Below are 15,535 nucleotides of genomic sequence, written 5' to 3' on the forward strand. Positions count from 1 at the left end.
AGGCAGGCGCTGAACCGCTGAGCCACCCAGGGATCCCCTTTAATTCTCTTTCATTACTACTTTACAACAGTGGAAAAAATGAGATTACTGGAGGAAAAAATATAATAATGTATTTGCTTTGCAAAGCAATAACTAGTGTTACTCTCTATGAAATTCATTAATTGATCAATTAATAATTAATGTTAATTGTTATATTAGCCATACTTGCTAATAATGTATAAACTATAAAATAATCTGTTCCTTTTATTCTCCTGCTGTTTTGAACTATTATGTAAACACTTCTTTTTTTAATTTTATTTATTTATTCATGAGAGACACAGAGAGAGAGAGGCAGAGATACAGGCAGAGGGAGAAGCAGGCTCCATGCAGGGAGCCCAACGTGGGACTTGATTCTGGAACCCCAGGATCACACCCTGAGCCAAAGACAGACGCTCAACCACTGAGCCACCCAGGCGTCCCTATGTAAACATTTCTTTATGTACATAATCTATTTTTCATTAATATATTCATATCACCATAACTATAACTATAATATAGTCATACATTAGACCCCTCAAATACTCTCCTGAGCCCCAGGTGCCTCTGGCCAGACAAGCTGCCATTCTGCATACCTTCTGGAAAAGCTTGTCGTCGGGCGTGGGGGTATTGGCAGTGCGGCGGAACCCTCGGACCCGATGCTCAAGGGACTTGTCATATGGGTAATTGGCCACAACTGCCCCTCCATGGAGATTGGCCGAAAGAACAAAGTTGAAGGAGCGGATCCAATGGATCACAGCCTGGGTCTCAGGTTCCACCTGTGGAGAGATGAGGGCCTGGCAGTGAAGCTGCAACCAGAGGTGCCAAATGCCCATATCCAAATGAGTTTGTCAGGAAGTGGCCTGAGAAGATTACGTGTCTGAATACAACAAAGAGCATCTTCCTGGATATAGGAAGCATAGAAGGGAAAATTTTGGTCTTCTGCCTGATGGTTTAAAAAAGTTAAGTGGATGGACTCTTTTTCAAAATGAAATCACATTTGAAATCTCAATATACAAAATAGCTAAAAGGAGAGCATTTAGGGCAGTGAGTGGAACTGTTTTGTGTGATACTATAACGGTGGACAAATGCCATGATCCATTCATCAAAACCTATAGAACGTACAACATGAAGAGTGAACATTAATGTAAATTATGGACTTGGGTGATGATGATGAGTCATTGTAGTTCCTCAACTGTCACAAATTACCACTCTGGTGGGGGAAGTTAATAATGGGAAGCAGGGGAATGGGGGAACTCTACTTCCCCCTGAGTTTTGCTGTGAATCTAAAAGTGCTCTAAAAAATAAAGTCTATTACAGAGGACTTCTCTCAGCAAGTGCAACTAGCAACTGCTGAGAAACTCAAAGTTCAAGGTGAAGCTGTCTCAAACAGTCAAGAAAACACACAGATTCCAACTATATAAGAGGAGAGTGAAGAGGAAGAGGTTTATCAAACAGGTATAGAGGTTAAGGACATAGAACTGGTCATATCACAAGCAAATGTGTCAGGAGCAAAGGCAGTCCAAGCCTGAAGAACAGCAGTAATGCTATCACTGAATAAACAATGTAACCATCTGAAAATGGAGGACCTTTTTTTGGGTGTTTCAAAAAGAATAACTGTAGTTTGGTTTGAAATTTTCTGTTTATATCATTAATAAAATTACGGCTTCTTGTTAGATAAAAATAAATAAAGTCTATTTTAAAAAGGGAGAGAGAGATTGGTTTGAAGAGGGGTAGCATGGTTGGAGAGCCAGAACTCCCTGAACCTCCTTCTATAGCTAATTGTTGGTGAGCACATCGTTCATCACATGTAGGAGAAATTTCCTTATAGAATACTAGAGTCCTCTGTTGACATTATAATGCACTAGAAAGAATATTGGCTTAGGAGTCAGAAGACCTGGTTTTAATCCTGAATCCTTCAATTACGTGCTGTGTGAGTTGTAAAACAGGGATGAATATCATTACTGCTTCATGCATTTTCCCCACAGTGTTACAAAAATCAACTGAAACACTGGCTAAGAAAGAATTTTGTACAATTGCAAAGTTCTGTGCAATTGTATAATACCACTTTCACTTTACTATCATGGCCACTAACATCAAACAGCCTGTGCTCCATGAGGGGATTTTTGCTAGGAGAGAAAATGGATACAAAGAGTGGAAGATACAGTTCTTACTGCTCTGGACAGATTAACACAGAGCTGAATTAATGCTTCATTCTTGCCTGTTTAATTAATGTGAAGATTGCTAGAAGAAATTCCAGATGCTGATTTACCTGCTTCTGCATGCAAATTTGTCTCCTACCTGACTTTTCCAGTTGTCTGGAAGAGGCAAGTGGTGGTTAGGGCCTCCGTGTTTCTCATTGTAGTAGATGTAGGTGTTAAGATCCGGGAAGTTGCGGTTTAGATCCACTCCGTTTGCATTGTTCCTGCCAACCAGATACCCAGAACTGTCTGCGCCCTAGTGGGAAAATGAAGAAATGAAAAAGGAAGGTTTCAGGCTGAATCTTGTAGTGGAAGAACACTGCATAGTATTTTTGGGCATTAGCTTAATCTATCAAATGATGTAGCATTTCCTTCTTTAATTTATCCAAAGTCCCCATGGCATGGTTCAAGTTTCCCTGTAGACCACATGCTGATGGTAGAGATCCCAGGAGAAGCTCTAACAAGAGTAGGGTATTTCACAGGTGCCTGGGTGGCTTAGTCGGTTAAGTGTCTGCCTTTGGCTCAGGTCATGATCCTGAGGTCCTGGGATTCAGCCCTACCTTGGGCTCCTTGCTCAGCAGAGAGTCTGCTACTCCCTCTCCCACTGCTGTTCGCCCTGCTTGTGCTCTCTCTCTCTCTCTGTTAGAATAAATAAAATAGGGAAGCCCCAGTGGCCCAGCGGATTAGCGCCACCTTCGGCCCGGGGTGTGATCCTGGAGACCGGAAATCAAGTCCCGTGTCAGGCTTCCTGCATGGAGCCTGTTTCTCCCTCTGCCTGTGTCTCTGCCTCTCTCTCTCTATGTCTCTCATGCATAGATAAATAAAATCTTTAAAAAACAAAACAAATAAAATATTTTTTTAAAAAGTAGGGCATTTCAGGATAATGGGAACCCCTATTTTTTAATATAGCTTTATTGAGATATAATTTATGTATCACAAGATTCACCCATTTTAAGTGTACAACTCAATGAATTGTTAGTCCCTGATGACAAAAGTTGTGTGAGCATCAACACAATGTAACTTAGGAAGATTTCTAACACCCTGAAAAGAAAGCTATGCCTATCTAGTCATTCCTCATTTTTAGTCTAGCCCTGGGACATCACTTTCTCTCTCCATAGATTTGCCTTTTATGGCCATGTCCGTAAGAGGGATCATACATTACATATTTGGCCTTTATCACTGGGCATAATGTTTTTGAGGTTCCTCCATGTTGCAGCATGTGTCCATACATCATTCCTTTTTATGGCTTATTAAATATTCCATTATATGGATTTACTATATTTCATCTATTCACCAATTAAGAGATGATTATATAGCCCTATATCCTAGAGCCGCTGTAAGTTGTAACAAATTGCATACACTAGGTGGTTTATCACAATAGAAATTCATTCTCTCACAGTTCCAGAGGCTAGAAGTCTGAAATCAAGATGTCAGCAGGGTCATATGCTCCAAAAGCTCTAGAGGAGGATTATTCTTGGTCTCTTCCAGCCTCTGGTGGCTGCTGGCCATTTTTGGCATCCCTCAGCTCTAGATGCATTGCTCCAATTTCTACTCTTATCTTTTAAGGTCTTCTCCCCACTGTGTGACTCTGTATAGATTTCTTTTTTCTTCTAAGGACACCAGTCATATTTGAGTTAGTCACCCCAATCCAGTATGATTTCACCTCAACTTGAGTGCATATATAAAGACCCTATTTCCTAATAAGGTCACAGCCAGGAGTTCCAGGTAGACATGAATTTTGGGGGGATACTATTCAACCCCACACATGGACATTTGGATTATTTCTACTTTTTGGCTATTGTGAATAATGTTGCTATGAGCATTCACATACACGTCTTTGTATGGATGTATATTTTAATTTCTCCTAGGTAGATACCTATTAGAGGAACTGCTGGGTTATAATTTAAGTCTATATTTAACTTTTTCAGCAAAGCAGCTGCACCACGGAAACCACCCCCAACCCCTTTATTTTTTAAATTTAGGGTCCTTGTTTATTTTTCTTCTCTGCTGTATCAACTTCCTGGGTCTTCTTCCTCTGCTCACACTTCAAATTGTATCATTTATTTGGTCATGTATTCACTCATTATTTCATCCTTTTAGCCAATCAACATTTATTTAAGCCCATCTCTACTCGAAATCCTCTGAAGGCACTAGAAAAAGAGATGATGAGACGTTATACCAGTCTTCTAGAAATTCATAATATATATGGGTGTATATATATATATATATATATATATATATATATATATATATATAATTAAAATACATAAAGCAGTAGAATAGAGATTGTTCAAAGGCCCTCACAAAACTAAAATTTCATTTAATACTTTGCATAGCATTGGAGAAGGGGAATAGTGTCCACTGGAGCCCTGTAGACTGAGAGAGTAGAGCTCAAATTGGTGGTAGCTCCTGGAAGTGGGGTGACTGGATGGATGTTGGGCAGCTAAAAAGTCACGGATGTACTCCCACATTCATATTTTTAAAAAATCTTTATTGTTCTTAGATTTCTCTATTTCTCATGGCATTCTGCTCATATTTGATTCTTATATCTCATTGAGAACATAATATTTATTTAAGTTACCTTAAATTCCCTATATTAATTCTGTTTTGAGGGAAAACATTTATATAATTTTTCAACTGGGAATTTGGTTGTTCGCTTCTATAAGATAATGATTTTCATTACATTTCCAGGAGTTTTTCACTACTTGTTTATTCAAATCAATGTAGCTCATAATTGTCCATATTAGCAGCTATGTTAATTTACTTATCAGTTAATTTACCACTCACACCACGTCATTAGGTTGGCAGGTCAGGAGTTTCCTTAATAGAAAGTGCCCATAAACAGGGTAGGTGGTATACTGGTTTCCTATTCCCTCTGTAACAAATTACCACATACTTAGTCGCTTAAAACAACACAAGCTCATTATCTTATAGTTTTGGAGGTCAGAAGACTGAAATGGGTTTCACAAGACTAAAATAAAGGTGTCAACAGGGCTGTGTTCCTTCTGAGGTCTCTAAGGGAACCCATCTCCTGATTTTTCCAGCTTCTAGAGGCCACCCACATTCCTTGGCTCATCATGGTCCCTTCTTTCCTCTTCAAGACCAGAAGTATGACATCCTCAGATCTCTCTGTGACCTTCTGCTTTCCTTTTTCACATTTAAAGGACCCCTGCGATTGATTACACTTGACCCATCCAAACAGTCCAGGATATTATGAAGTCAGATGATTAGCAACCCTAATTACATCTGCAACCGTAATTCTCTCTTGCCATGTAACATAACATATGCACAGGTTCTAGGGACTGAGATTTGGAAATTGTTCATGGGGTGGGGAAAGGGGAAATTATTCTATTTTACCTACAGGTAGCATTAAAGTTTGGTGGCCAGGCAGGTCTTCCCTGTGTAGCCATGCAGACAGGTTTCCTCTGAGTATGGCAGGTAGCTCTGGGAGTTTGAGAACCTGATGGGGCCTCTCTTGGGCTCAGGTTCAAGATTTGCTCCCTCTGAACAAGTATACAGCTGAGCAAGGTGACTGGCTCCCCCAAGATGGCTCTAGGATTTAGAAGGCTGTCCAGGATTTTCTCCCACCCCACCTCATTCCACAAAAGATGTGAACAAGTTTGATGTTCTCCAGTTTGCCCAATGGGATATTGGGAAGGGCCAATAGAAGGAAAGCAGCCAGGCTGTAGGTATCCCCCCACATATCTTTCAAATATTCCTGCTACTTTGGAAACTCAAGTCTCAAGACATTAATGCCTCTATTCCAATTTAAAAATGTTTATTTGAGATAGTCTTGCAATTTTTTTTTTCATTTTTAAGACTAGATTTCACTACATTACTTTTTAAAAAATGTATTTTATTGTGGTAAGAACACTCAAGATAAGATCTACCCTCTTAACAAAACTTTAAATGTACAATACAGTATTTTTGACTATATATACAATGTTGTACAGCTGGTCTCCAGAACTTATCTATCCTACTCAACCAAAACTTCATATACCTTCATTAGTAACTGCCCATTTCCCCTCCTCCCAGTCACTGTCAACTTCCCTCCATTCCCTGATTCCATGAATATGACCACTCTGTCCCATACAAGTGGAACCATGCAATACCTGTCCTTTTGGTCCATCCCATTTTAAACCTACTTGAGGATAGGGCTGGGGAGGTAAGTTGAGGCAGAGGAGGTATGGAGCCAAGATGTTGAATGAAACACAAATTCGACCCTTGTAATCTACAGCTTCTGGCCAACACAACTCAACAAATGAGAAAAGAAAGCTTTGTTCCCCAACTGGCAAATCAGAAAGGTGCACATTAACAATACTGCAGTGGGAAAACTGGAGAACAGCTTTTAAAGGAACATATCCATTGTGTAAGGCAAGTACCTGGCTTCACCCTGGAAAAATTCTAATTTAGCAGATTGGGTAGGTGGGGGACCTAGGAATATGTATTTTAAAAAATCTTCACCTATGATTCTGATGCACAGTCACAAAAACGTCACATTGACATTTTGAATTTATGTCAGAAAATAAAATAAAAGCCCATATACCCCTGCACAATGTAATTCTAAAATTATTAAAACGCTGACTACTATACAAGTAGAGGAAAAAGCCATACAGAAATATAGTATTCGCTTAGCAAAGTATACAAATGTCCAATCACTATGTTGTACACCAGAAACTAATATTGTATGTCAATACCTCAATAAAAAATAGAAATATAACCCAAAGCATGAAGAATCTAGAATTAGCCCCCGATGGTGCAAGTCTGGAACAAGCAAGTTCTATTTCCCCCCAAATGCAAATGGAAGTGTAGTGTGGGAGGGAGAAGAGTATTTAGGGTTTGAAGCTAAAAATTGAGGCAAGAGCCCTTCACACCGGTTTAGTATTTCCCAGTTTATGAAGCGCTGTCACTGACACTGCCTCAATTGATCCTCACAATAAAACTGGGAAGTCAGCTGGAAAGGTGTTGAGGGAGCAAAGCTCAGGGGGAGCCCACATTCACTGCCTAAGCTGCCACTGGGCTGAACCCCAGTCTCGGCGCTGTGTTGTAGTTCCACCAGCTTTTTCTCTATTACACACGGCGGCGTTTACAGCGGGACTTAGAGGACTCATCAGAGGGCTCTGCTGTGCACAGGGCCTCCCCGCCTGGGGGCTCAGTACCTGCGCCACGGCCACCTCGTAGCCGTCAGGGTTCATGGATGGCAGGATGTGCACGCGCGTGCCCTCCACCAGCCGCACGATGCGCTGGTTCCCATTCCGGAACTCCTCGCACAGGAACTCCGCCAGCTGTAGCAGCAACTCACGGCCCAGCACCTCATTGCCGTGCATGTTCCCCACGTATTTGACCTCCGGTTCCACTGCAAGTGTGAGAACACGCACAAAGAGAGAAGATGGGGAAGGCTTGCAAGTGCCAAGGATTCCTAACCTTGCAGAGGGACCTTTTCCCTCTTTTTCCGTAATGAAAAAATGAAAATTTAGCTTTCCATTGGGTCTTTTCCAGTGATCCCTGAGGCCCTTTTGAACAAATTACAATTGTGAATCTACAGAAATTCATGCCATTGAACTACTGTGTTCATTACTCAGTCTTCACAGAAAATCCATGAAGAAGGCAGTATTAGCCTCAGAAGAAGGGAGGTACAGAGGCAGTTGCATAATTTCTTGGAGGTCATCTCGTTAATAAGATGAAAGTGGAAGCCCAGGTGGCATTTATGGTAGCTTGATGTTTCTCAGAAACAAATCTTTTCAGGGTAAAAGTGGTGTTTTCCCAAGACCTGCTTGTATAAAGTCTAGGTTATGGAATAACAGCAAAATAAAATCTGGAAAATCTTTGTTGGTCCCCTCCAATTTTTCTTGTTTATTAAAAATTTTCTTGTTAGACAAGTTCCTAATCATCTTGTTAGACAGTTCCTAATCATCCCAGTTGAAAACTTAATTTTCCTGGTACCAAGGAAACTAAAATATATCTGAGAATGCCATTTCTGGAGGCACAGAGTAGGAAGGAATCTACCTATATCTTCTCTTTGGCTATACTAACTATTCGATTAAAGTAAGAACTGAGGGCAAAGAAAGAGCCTCTAGAACCACTTAAGGAAAATCATTCTTGACTCTTTTTAAAAGGGAGAAAAGCTCTTGTCACTTGATTTCTCCTCTACCTTACACTCTCCTGCCTCCATGGTTTTTCTGATTCTCTACCTCCTCATCTCCACATTTCCAAATCCTCCTCACTATCTTTCTAGGCTCAATGCAAATGTCACTCTGAGAAGGCATTTTGGGTTCTCCCTGCTAGGAGCAAACTTGCTATTGAACTATTCTTTAGTACTTAACATTTTCTACTCTGAATTTTACCTAATTTTGCACATGTTCCATTTCCTTACTAGACCTGGCCTTTGCAATGTATGCACATTTTAATTTTCCTTAGGATGCAATCCACTGTATTTATCTTAGTATATCTATAGCAGCTTTTCCCAAAGGAATGTCTATAACCCACAAGGATTGTGTAGTGAATTTTCTATAATGTATATTTTTAGATCTTAGAGTATTTCTTTAATCTTAGATTATATCTTTCTTACTTTCCTTGGTGTTAAAATATCCCTTCTTTTAGGAAAGGATGGTAATAGCAGATAGCAGATAGTATTCTTCAACATCCTTGTTCAGCAAAATAAAATCTGGAAAATCTTTGTTGGTCCCCTCCAATTTTTCTTGTTTATTAAAAATTTTCTTGTTAGACAAACCATTAGATACTCCTAACTCTGGGAAACAAACAAAGGGTTGCAGAGGGGAGGTGGGTGGGGGAAAGTGTAACCAGGTGATGGGCATTAAGGGAGGGCATATGATGAGATGAGCACTGAGTGTTATACTATATGTTGGAAAATTGAATTTAAATAAAATTTATAAAAAATTTTAAACTTAAGTGAAATCCAAAAGTCTGGGAACCACTGCCTTATAGAACCTAGCATAATTTCTTGCACTTAAAGGTGCTCAATATAAAACTCTTTGTCTCCACTTTCTATTCATCCAGAATAAAACCACTTCTTATAACAACCCCTGCTATCATTTTGGTTCAAGCCCCATATTCTGACACTTAGTTGTTACAGTAAATCTCTTTGCCGAACCCCTTGCATATGCCCCACCCCATAAGTCTATTCTCCCGTCACTGGTGTCAGCAAGCTTTTTCTGTGAAGGGTCAGATCGTAAATACTTTGGTATTGTGGGCTACATTATTTCTGTCGTAGCTACTTGACTCTTCCAGCAATGGCAGACATAGTCAATACAAAAACAAATGTGCAAGGGTGCCTGGCTGGCCCAGGGCATTTGATTCTTGATCTGGGGATGAACTTGAGCTCCACCTCGGCTGTAGAATTTACTTAAAAAAAAGAAAATGGGCATGGCTGTGTTTCAGTGAAACTTCTTTACTTCAACTGGGGAGTGGGCCTTAGGCATAGTTTGCTGATTCCTGTCTGAGTGGTCTTTTACAAATTTATCCCTATTCTGAGTGCTCTTTTAAAAATTCTAAGTCAGGTCATGTCATTCTTCTGCCTAAAACCTTCCAGTGTTTGGGACGCCTGGGTGGCTCAGTGGTTGAGTGTTTGCCTTCGGCTCAGGGTATGATTCTAGGATCCGGTCCCACATCAGGCTCCCCTGAGGGAGACTGTTTCTCCCTCTGCCTATGTCTCTGCCTCGCTTTGTCTCTCATGAATAAATAAATATAGTCTAAAAAAACAAAACAAAACAAAAACCTTCCAGTGGCTTCTCGCTTCACTCTAAAAGCCAGAATCTTTACAAAGGCTTAGAAGGCACCACATGATCTCCTGCCCAGTATCCCTATCACCAACCATACTGCTCTGACCTTGCTTTCCCATTGTTCATTCTGCTGGAGCCACAGAGGCCTCCTTGCTATTCCTCACACATGTCAAGCATGCTCCTGCTTTTCCCTCTGTCTACAAACATTTTCCTCCCCAGTTACAGTATGGCATGCTCCATCACATCCTCAAAAACCACCTCAAAGGAGAAGTTTTTCCTAAACAGCAATGACCCCCCCCCACCTTTGGTATTTGCTATCTCTCTTTTATTTTATTTTTTTAAGATTTTAGTTATTTATTCATGACAGACACAGAGACAGAGGCAGAGACACAGGCAGAGGGAGAAGCAGGCTCCATGCAGGGAGTCCGACATGGGACTCGATCCCGGGACTCCAGGATCACACCCTGGGCCAAAGGTGGCACTAAACCACTGGGCCACCGGGGTTGCCCTGCTATCTCTCTTTTATTTATTTATTTTTAATAAATTAATTTTTTATTGGTGTTCAATTTACCAACATACAGAATAATACCCAGTGCTCATCCCGTCAAGTGCCCCCCTATCTCTCTTTTAAAGGTTATTTTTCCTATAGCATCTTTTTTTTTCATCTGATTCAACATGTATTACTTAGCCAGTCTTAGACCACTAGAATTAAGGCCCCTGAGGGAAGGATCTTTCTTTTATTCTCTGTTGTATATTCAGAGTTTACAAAAGTGCTTGCAGATAGTAGATTTTGTGGAATCAGTAATATTTGTGGAATGAATAATGAATGTGTGAATGGATGAACAGCTAAGTTATAGGGCATCAGAGAAGAGGGGTCAGTGATGACTAGAATAGTATGAGAAAGCTCCAAGGAGGACTTAAACGCTAGGCAGTGGAAAGGAGCATGGGAGCGAGGGGCTAACCTATAGTGTTCACTAGCACTCACAAGACTCTGCAATGAACACACAGTCCCAAAAGCACGGTGCTTTCTATGCAAGTGTGGCTTCAGAGCAAAGTCCTTATTCTCATTTAATGGCATAGATTTCCTTGAGCCAGTGCCACTCCACCCTCCCATCCCCACTGGCTATGTAACATTTTGAAGCTGTCAGAGGCAAGATCCACTGGGTGCGAGGTGGTCACTGAAGGATTGTAAGCAGGGGAATGAGAGGATTATTATGAGTATTTGGGAAAAGTATTCTGGCATCTGTGTGCTAAATGGAAGGTTTAGAGAGTGGTGGTAGGTAGAAGTTAGAAGAGACAAGAGCCTAGTGCAATGTTTTAGGCATGTTGTGATGGTGTTTGGCTAGTGTGACAGATGTGGAAGGGGAAAGGAAGAAAGAGATATGAAACTAACAGGGTGAAGTAGGAGCTGACATAATTTGGATGTCACAATTGCTGTAAGTAAAGAAGTGAGAAATTAGAAGCAACTGAAATGTCTATTAATCAATAAACAGTTATATACAACCATGCAATGGAATATTATGCAGCTAAAGAATATATAGATATATATTTACAGACATAGATGCTATTTATAAAAGACTAAGAAATGAGAAAAGTAGTTCTAGTATGATTCAATTTAAAAAATATGTGGGGGGTTGTTAAACATGCATACAAAAATGTCTGGAAGGATATGCATCAATATGTTTAACAATGATTATCTCTGAGTGGTGGGATTATGGGTGAATTTTGTTCTTGTTTCTTTATCTAATTTCTATTTTAATCTAAACACAGATTGCTTTTATAATAGAAACAAACAAAACATAATCCAATGAATAAAACTAATACCCAAGACCTCAGGCTCTTTCCAGGATCCCATATACTATCACACTGTCATTCCGCAAAGACATATCCCTAAACCCTTCCAGGTTTCCTGGCAGAACAAGAAGAGCTAATTATTTCTGCTTGTGTCTCCTGAAGCACTGGATAAAAATAGCATAACAGCATGGAAGGAAGAAGAGTAATGGGAGGGAAAGCAGGAGATAGGGTGGGAGTAGGGAAGAAGACTCACCTTTTACCATCAAGGTCTCGAGCAAACAGAACCTCAAAAGGAACAACAGACTACAGCCTGAATTGAGGTTGCAGCTTCCCAGAAGCAGGGGCAGTATGAGGGCTAAGCAGGGAGATACCTAGCACAGCTAGAGGAAGAGGTGACACTTTAGAGGTGGAAGGGTCCATGGACTTCCCCAGAAGCCACCCCAATTACTGGATTTGTAAGGGAAGGGTCCTGCCCCCATACACTCCAAGAACTGCTCAGGGCTTACAGGGTTCGTGGATGCCAGGGTAGTCGCTGAATTCCAGCACGTAGAGGTGTCTCCCCTTCACACTGCGCCCGATGCTGTAAACCCGCGTGATGTACGGGCATTCGTTGTGCACCTTGTACAGCGTCCGCACAAGGTCATCATAACGGTGGTGGCGAAAAGTCACTGGGGCGACCAACTTGAAGAGAAGGAGGAGGTGGAAGGAGACCAAGAGCAGGCCTGACATCTTGCTAGGCTTTTTCAAAGAAACCCACTAAAATTGGCTCCACCTCTCCCAACAACTAGTCAAAATCTAAGGGCCAAGAACCAGGTCTTCCTAGTTTCCTGCCAGTAAACAGCAGTGTGACAGATCCTGACAAGAAAGTTCAGAATTGTCCCGTTCAAAGCTGGAAATTATGTAGCTCTGGAATAGCCACTCATCTCCCCTCCCCCATCTCTGCTTCTAATCTGGGGAGACCTTTTGAAAGGTTTTTGTACTCCCCCAGAATGGGTAGTTTCACTGATTCTGGCTTACTGATTAACTGGACTGTAAACAGGCTTCAATAAATAGTTGCTTATAACCCTTTGGTTTCCAGAGAATTTTGAGAAACTTGGCCTGTGCTTATTCCTTACATTACAATTTGAGATGTATTAGTTAGAATTCTGTCTGTTTCAATCAATCCCACACACTGCTGCCAGATTCTTTCTGAAGCACACCTCTGTCTTGTCTCCTTTCCCCTCAAACATCTTTCAACAGATATCATTGGGAAAATGAAAAGATGAGCCACAGGCTGGGAGAAAACAATTAAAATTCATAAATATGATACTATATCCAGAACATGTCAAGAACTCTTACAACACAATAATAAAACAAACAACCCAATTCAAAAGTGGGCAAAAGATTTGAATAGACATTTCACCAAAGTAGATCTATGAAGAGCTTATAATAAGCACCTCTAAATATGGTCACCATTATTGGTCATAAGGAAATACAACATAAAACCATAATGATATATAACTTCATACCCACTAGAATGGCCATAGTCAAAAAGTCACAATAACAAGTGTTGGTGAGAATAGGGAGAAACTGGAAGCCTCCAATGGGAAAATAAATATTGTAGACACTATGGAAAATAGTTTTGCAGCTTCCTAAAATGTTAAGTATATACTTACTACATGACCCAGTAATTTCACCCCTATGTATCTACCCAAGAAAATGAAAACATACATCCACACAAAAATTTGTATGTGAATGTTCATAGCAGTATTATTCAAAATAGAAATTAGATTGTACAAGTTTGTAAATATATTGATTTACAGCTTCATTGAATTGTATATTTAAAGGAGGGAAATTTTTTGGTATATAAATTATATCTCAATAAAGCTAAAAAAGAAATAAAAATAATGACGTAAGACCCTCCCCCCAAAGTTAACTATAAATTTACCAAATAGGCAAAAAGTCCACTCTGGGTACCTATCCAAGAGAACAAAGACTTGCACATGAGAATGTTTATAGCAGTCTTATTCATAATAGCCAAAAGATAGAAACTACCCAAATGTATATCAATTGGTGAATAGATAAATCAAATGTGGTATATCCATATGATCGAATACTGTAGTATGCATGGATGGACTCTAAAAACACTATGCTAAATGAAAGAAACCAACATGAAAAACCACATATTATATGATTCTGTTTATATGAAATGTCCTGCAAAAGTAAACATACAAAGACAGAAAGCAAACGCATGAGGCATCTGGTTGGAATGATGAGGATGTTCTAAAATGGGATGATGGTGATGATCACACAACTCAGTAAGTTTGCTAGACATCACTGAGTTATACATTTAAAATGAGTGAGTTTTATGGTATATAAATTACACCTATTTTCAAAGAACAAAGTTTCAGTGGATCTTCATGTTCTATGGTATAAAATACAAGTGCTTCAGCCTGGTCTTCAGGTCTTTTGTACCAGGCCCAGTTGTGACTTGCCATCCTGTTCCTCAACCCAGTACAGCCTCACCACATTGCCTACTGTCTTCTGAGGATACCCTCATTGCCTGCCTTCTTGATTTTTTGCTCGTGCTGTTTCACCTTAACCCAGCTCCCAATCTTGGGCTCCCTCACTTCCCCTTGCATTTGCTACTGTAATCAGTCTTATTGCTTTGCCTGTTATGTACTCATCCATGGTGCTAGCTCTTACAGTTAGGACATAATGTAGCCCTGCTGACACCCTGTTCCTGTTCTCCAGGATGATTGTTAGCCTCTAACCCAGAGCCTGGCACAGGTGCACACTTGTTAAATGAATGAACGAATGAAACTACTGTTGACTTTTCCTTTGTATCCAGCTGCTCTATCTCTAGCAAACTTTTCCAAGGAAATTCTATGCTTATATAACCTGCCAGTAAAGATCACAATTTCCTCTTAGATACATTGGGTGAACACTATTTAGATAGGCCAGTCTGATATGGTCCAGAGGGTTAGCTTAAGATAAGTACAAAGGGATCCCTGGTGCAGCGGTTTGGCGCCTGCCTTTGGCCCAGGGCGCGATCCTGGAGACCCGGGATTGAATCCCACGTCAGGCTCCCGGTGCATGGAGCCTGCTTCTCCCTCTGCCTGTGTCTCTGCCTCTCTCTCTCTCTGTATGACTATCATAAATAAATAATAAAAAATTTTAAAAAAAGATAAGTACCAAATCTGTAGTACCACAGGGTTGCCGCCTTACAACCCTTGCTAAATCCCTTAGTATTCTGATGAGATCCTGACACCCCAGGTAGTGAATCAAGACAGAAGGCTGTGAAGGCATTACTAATGCTATCACATACTAGGCCCTTTCTCTAGGACAATATCTACTGTAATTACTGAAGGCTTGGCTTGGTGGCCCTCAGAGAGCCCAAATTGTTCCTCAATAAAAGAATTCCTGTTTCTCTGGCAAATGTATCTAGAGTTATTATGGGGACTTCACTCATTCTAAATAGATGACCCTCATTCTCTAAGAGAGGGGTGTACCCTCCTTGTCTATTTGAACTTTGGGTTGTTGTAAACAGGGAATACCTTCTATATATCAAAGCTGAGGTTGATACTCCTTCCCCCAAATTCCACTTCGAGTACCAGAATGTGTGCCCTAAAGTCAGAGTGCATGCAATGCCTCCCAAAACTAGAAGTGGAAGGATCCTGTGTGTTAGAGGGATATGATATTTTAAAAAATTGTTTCCAGCTTTAATGAGATATAATTCACATATAACATTATGTACATTTAGGGCATACAATGGGGTGATTCGATACATGCATATGTTGCAAAATG

General features: G+C 40.4%; 1 protein-coding gene across 1 annotated transcript in view; it reads right to left on the reverse strand.

Moving 5' to 3' along the window:
- CPN1 (carboxypeptidase N subunit 1) overlaps positions 1-14,475 on the reverse strand; it is a 28,147-nt gene extending 13,672 nt beyond the window's left edge. Inside the window, exons 1-4 of the mRNA XM_025991955.2 lie at positions 12,256-14,475; positions 7,376-7,572; positions 2,317-2,472; positions 612-794 (exon numbers count right to left, since the gene is read on the reverse strand). Of these exons, the coding sequence (XP_025847740.1) occupies positions 612-794; positions 2,317-2,472; positions 7,376-7,572; positions 12,256-12,478 (759 nt within the window). The 5' untranslated portion in view covers positions 12,479-14,475. The remainder of the gene's footprint in view (positions 1-611; positions 795-2,316; positions 2,473-7,375; positions 7,573-12,255) is intronic.
- Positions 14,476-15,535: the final 1,060 nt, after the last annotated feature.

Source organism: Vulpes vulpes, chromosome 15, assembly GCF_048418805.1.
Source record: "Vulpes vulpes isolate BD-2025 chromosome 15, VulVul3, whole genome shotgun sequence".
In the NCBI taxonomy this organism is placed as follows: Eukaryota; Metazoa; Chordata; class Mammalia; order Carnivora; family Canidae; genus Vulpes; species Vulpes vulpes.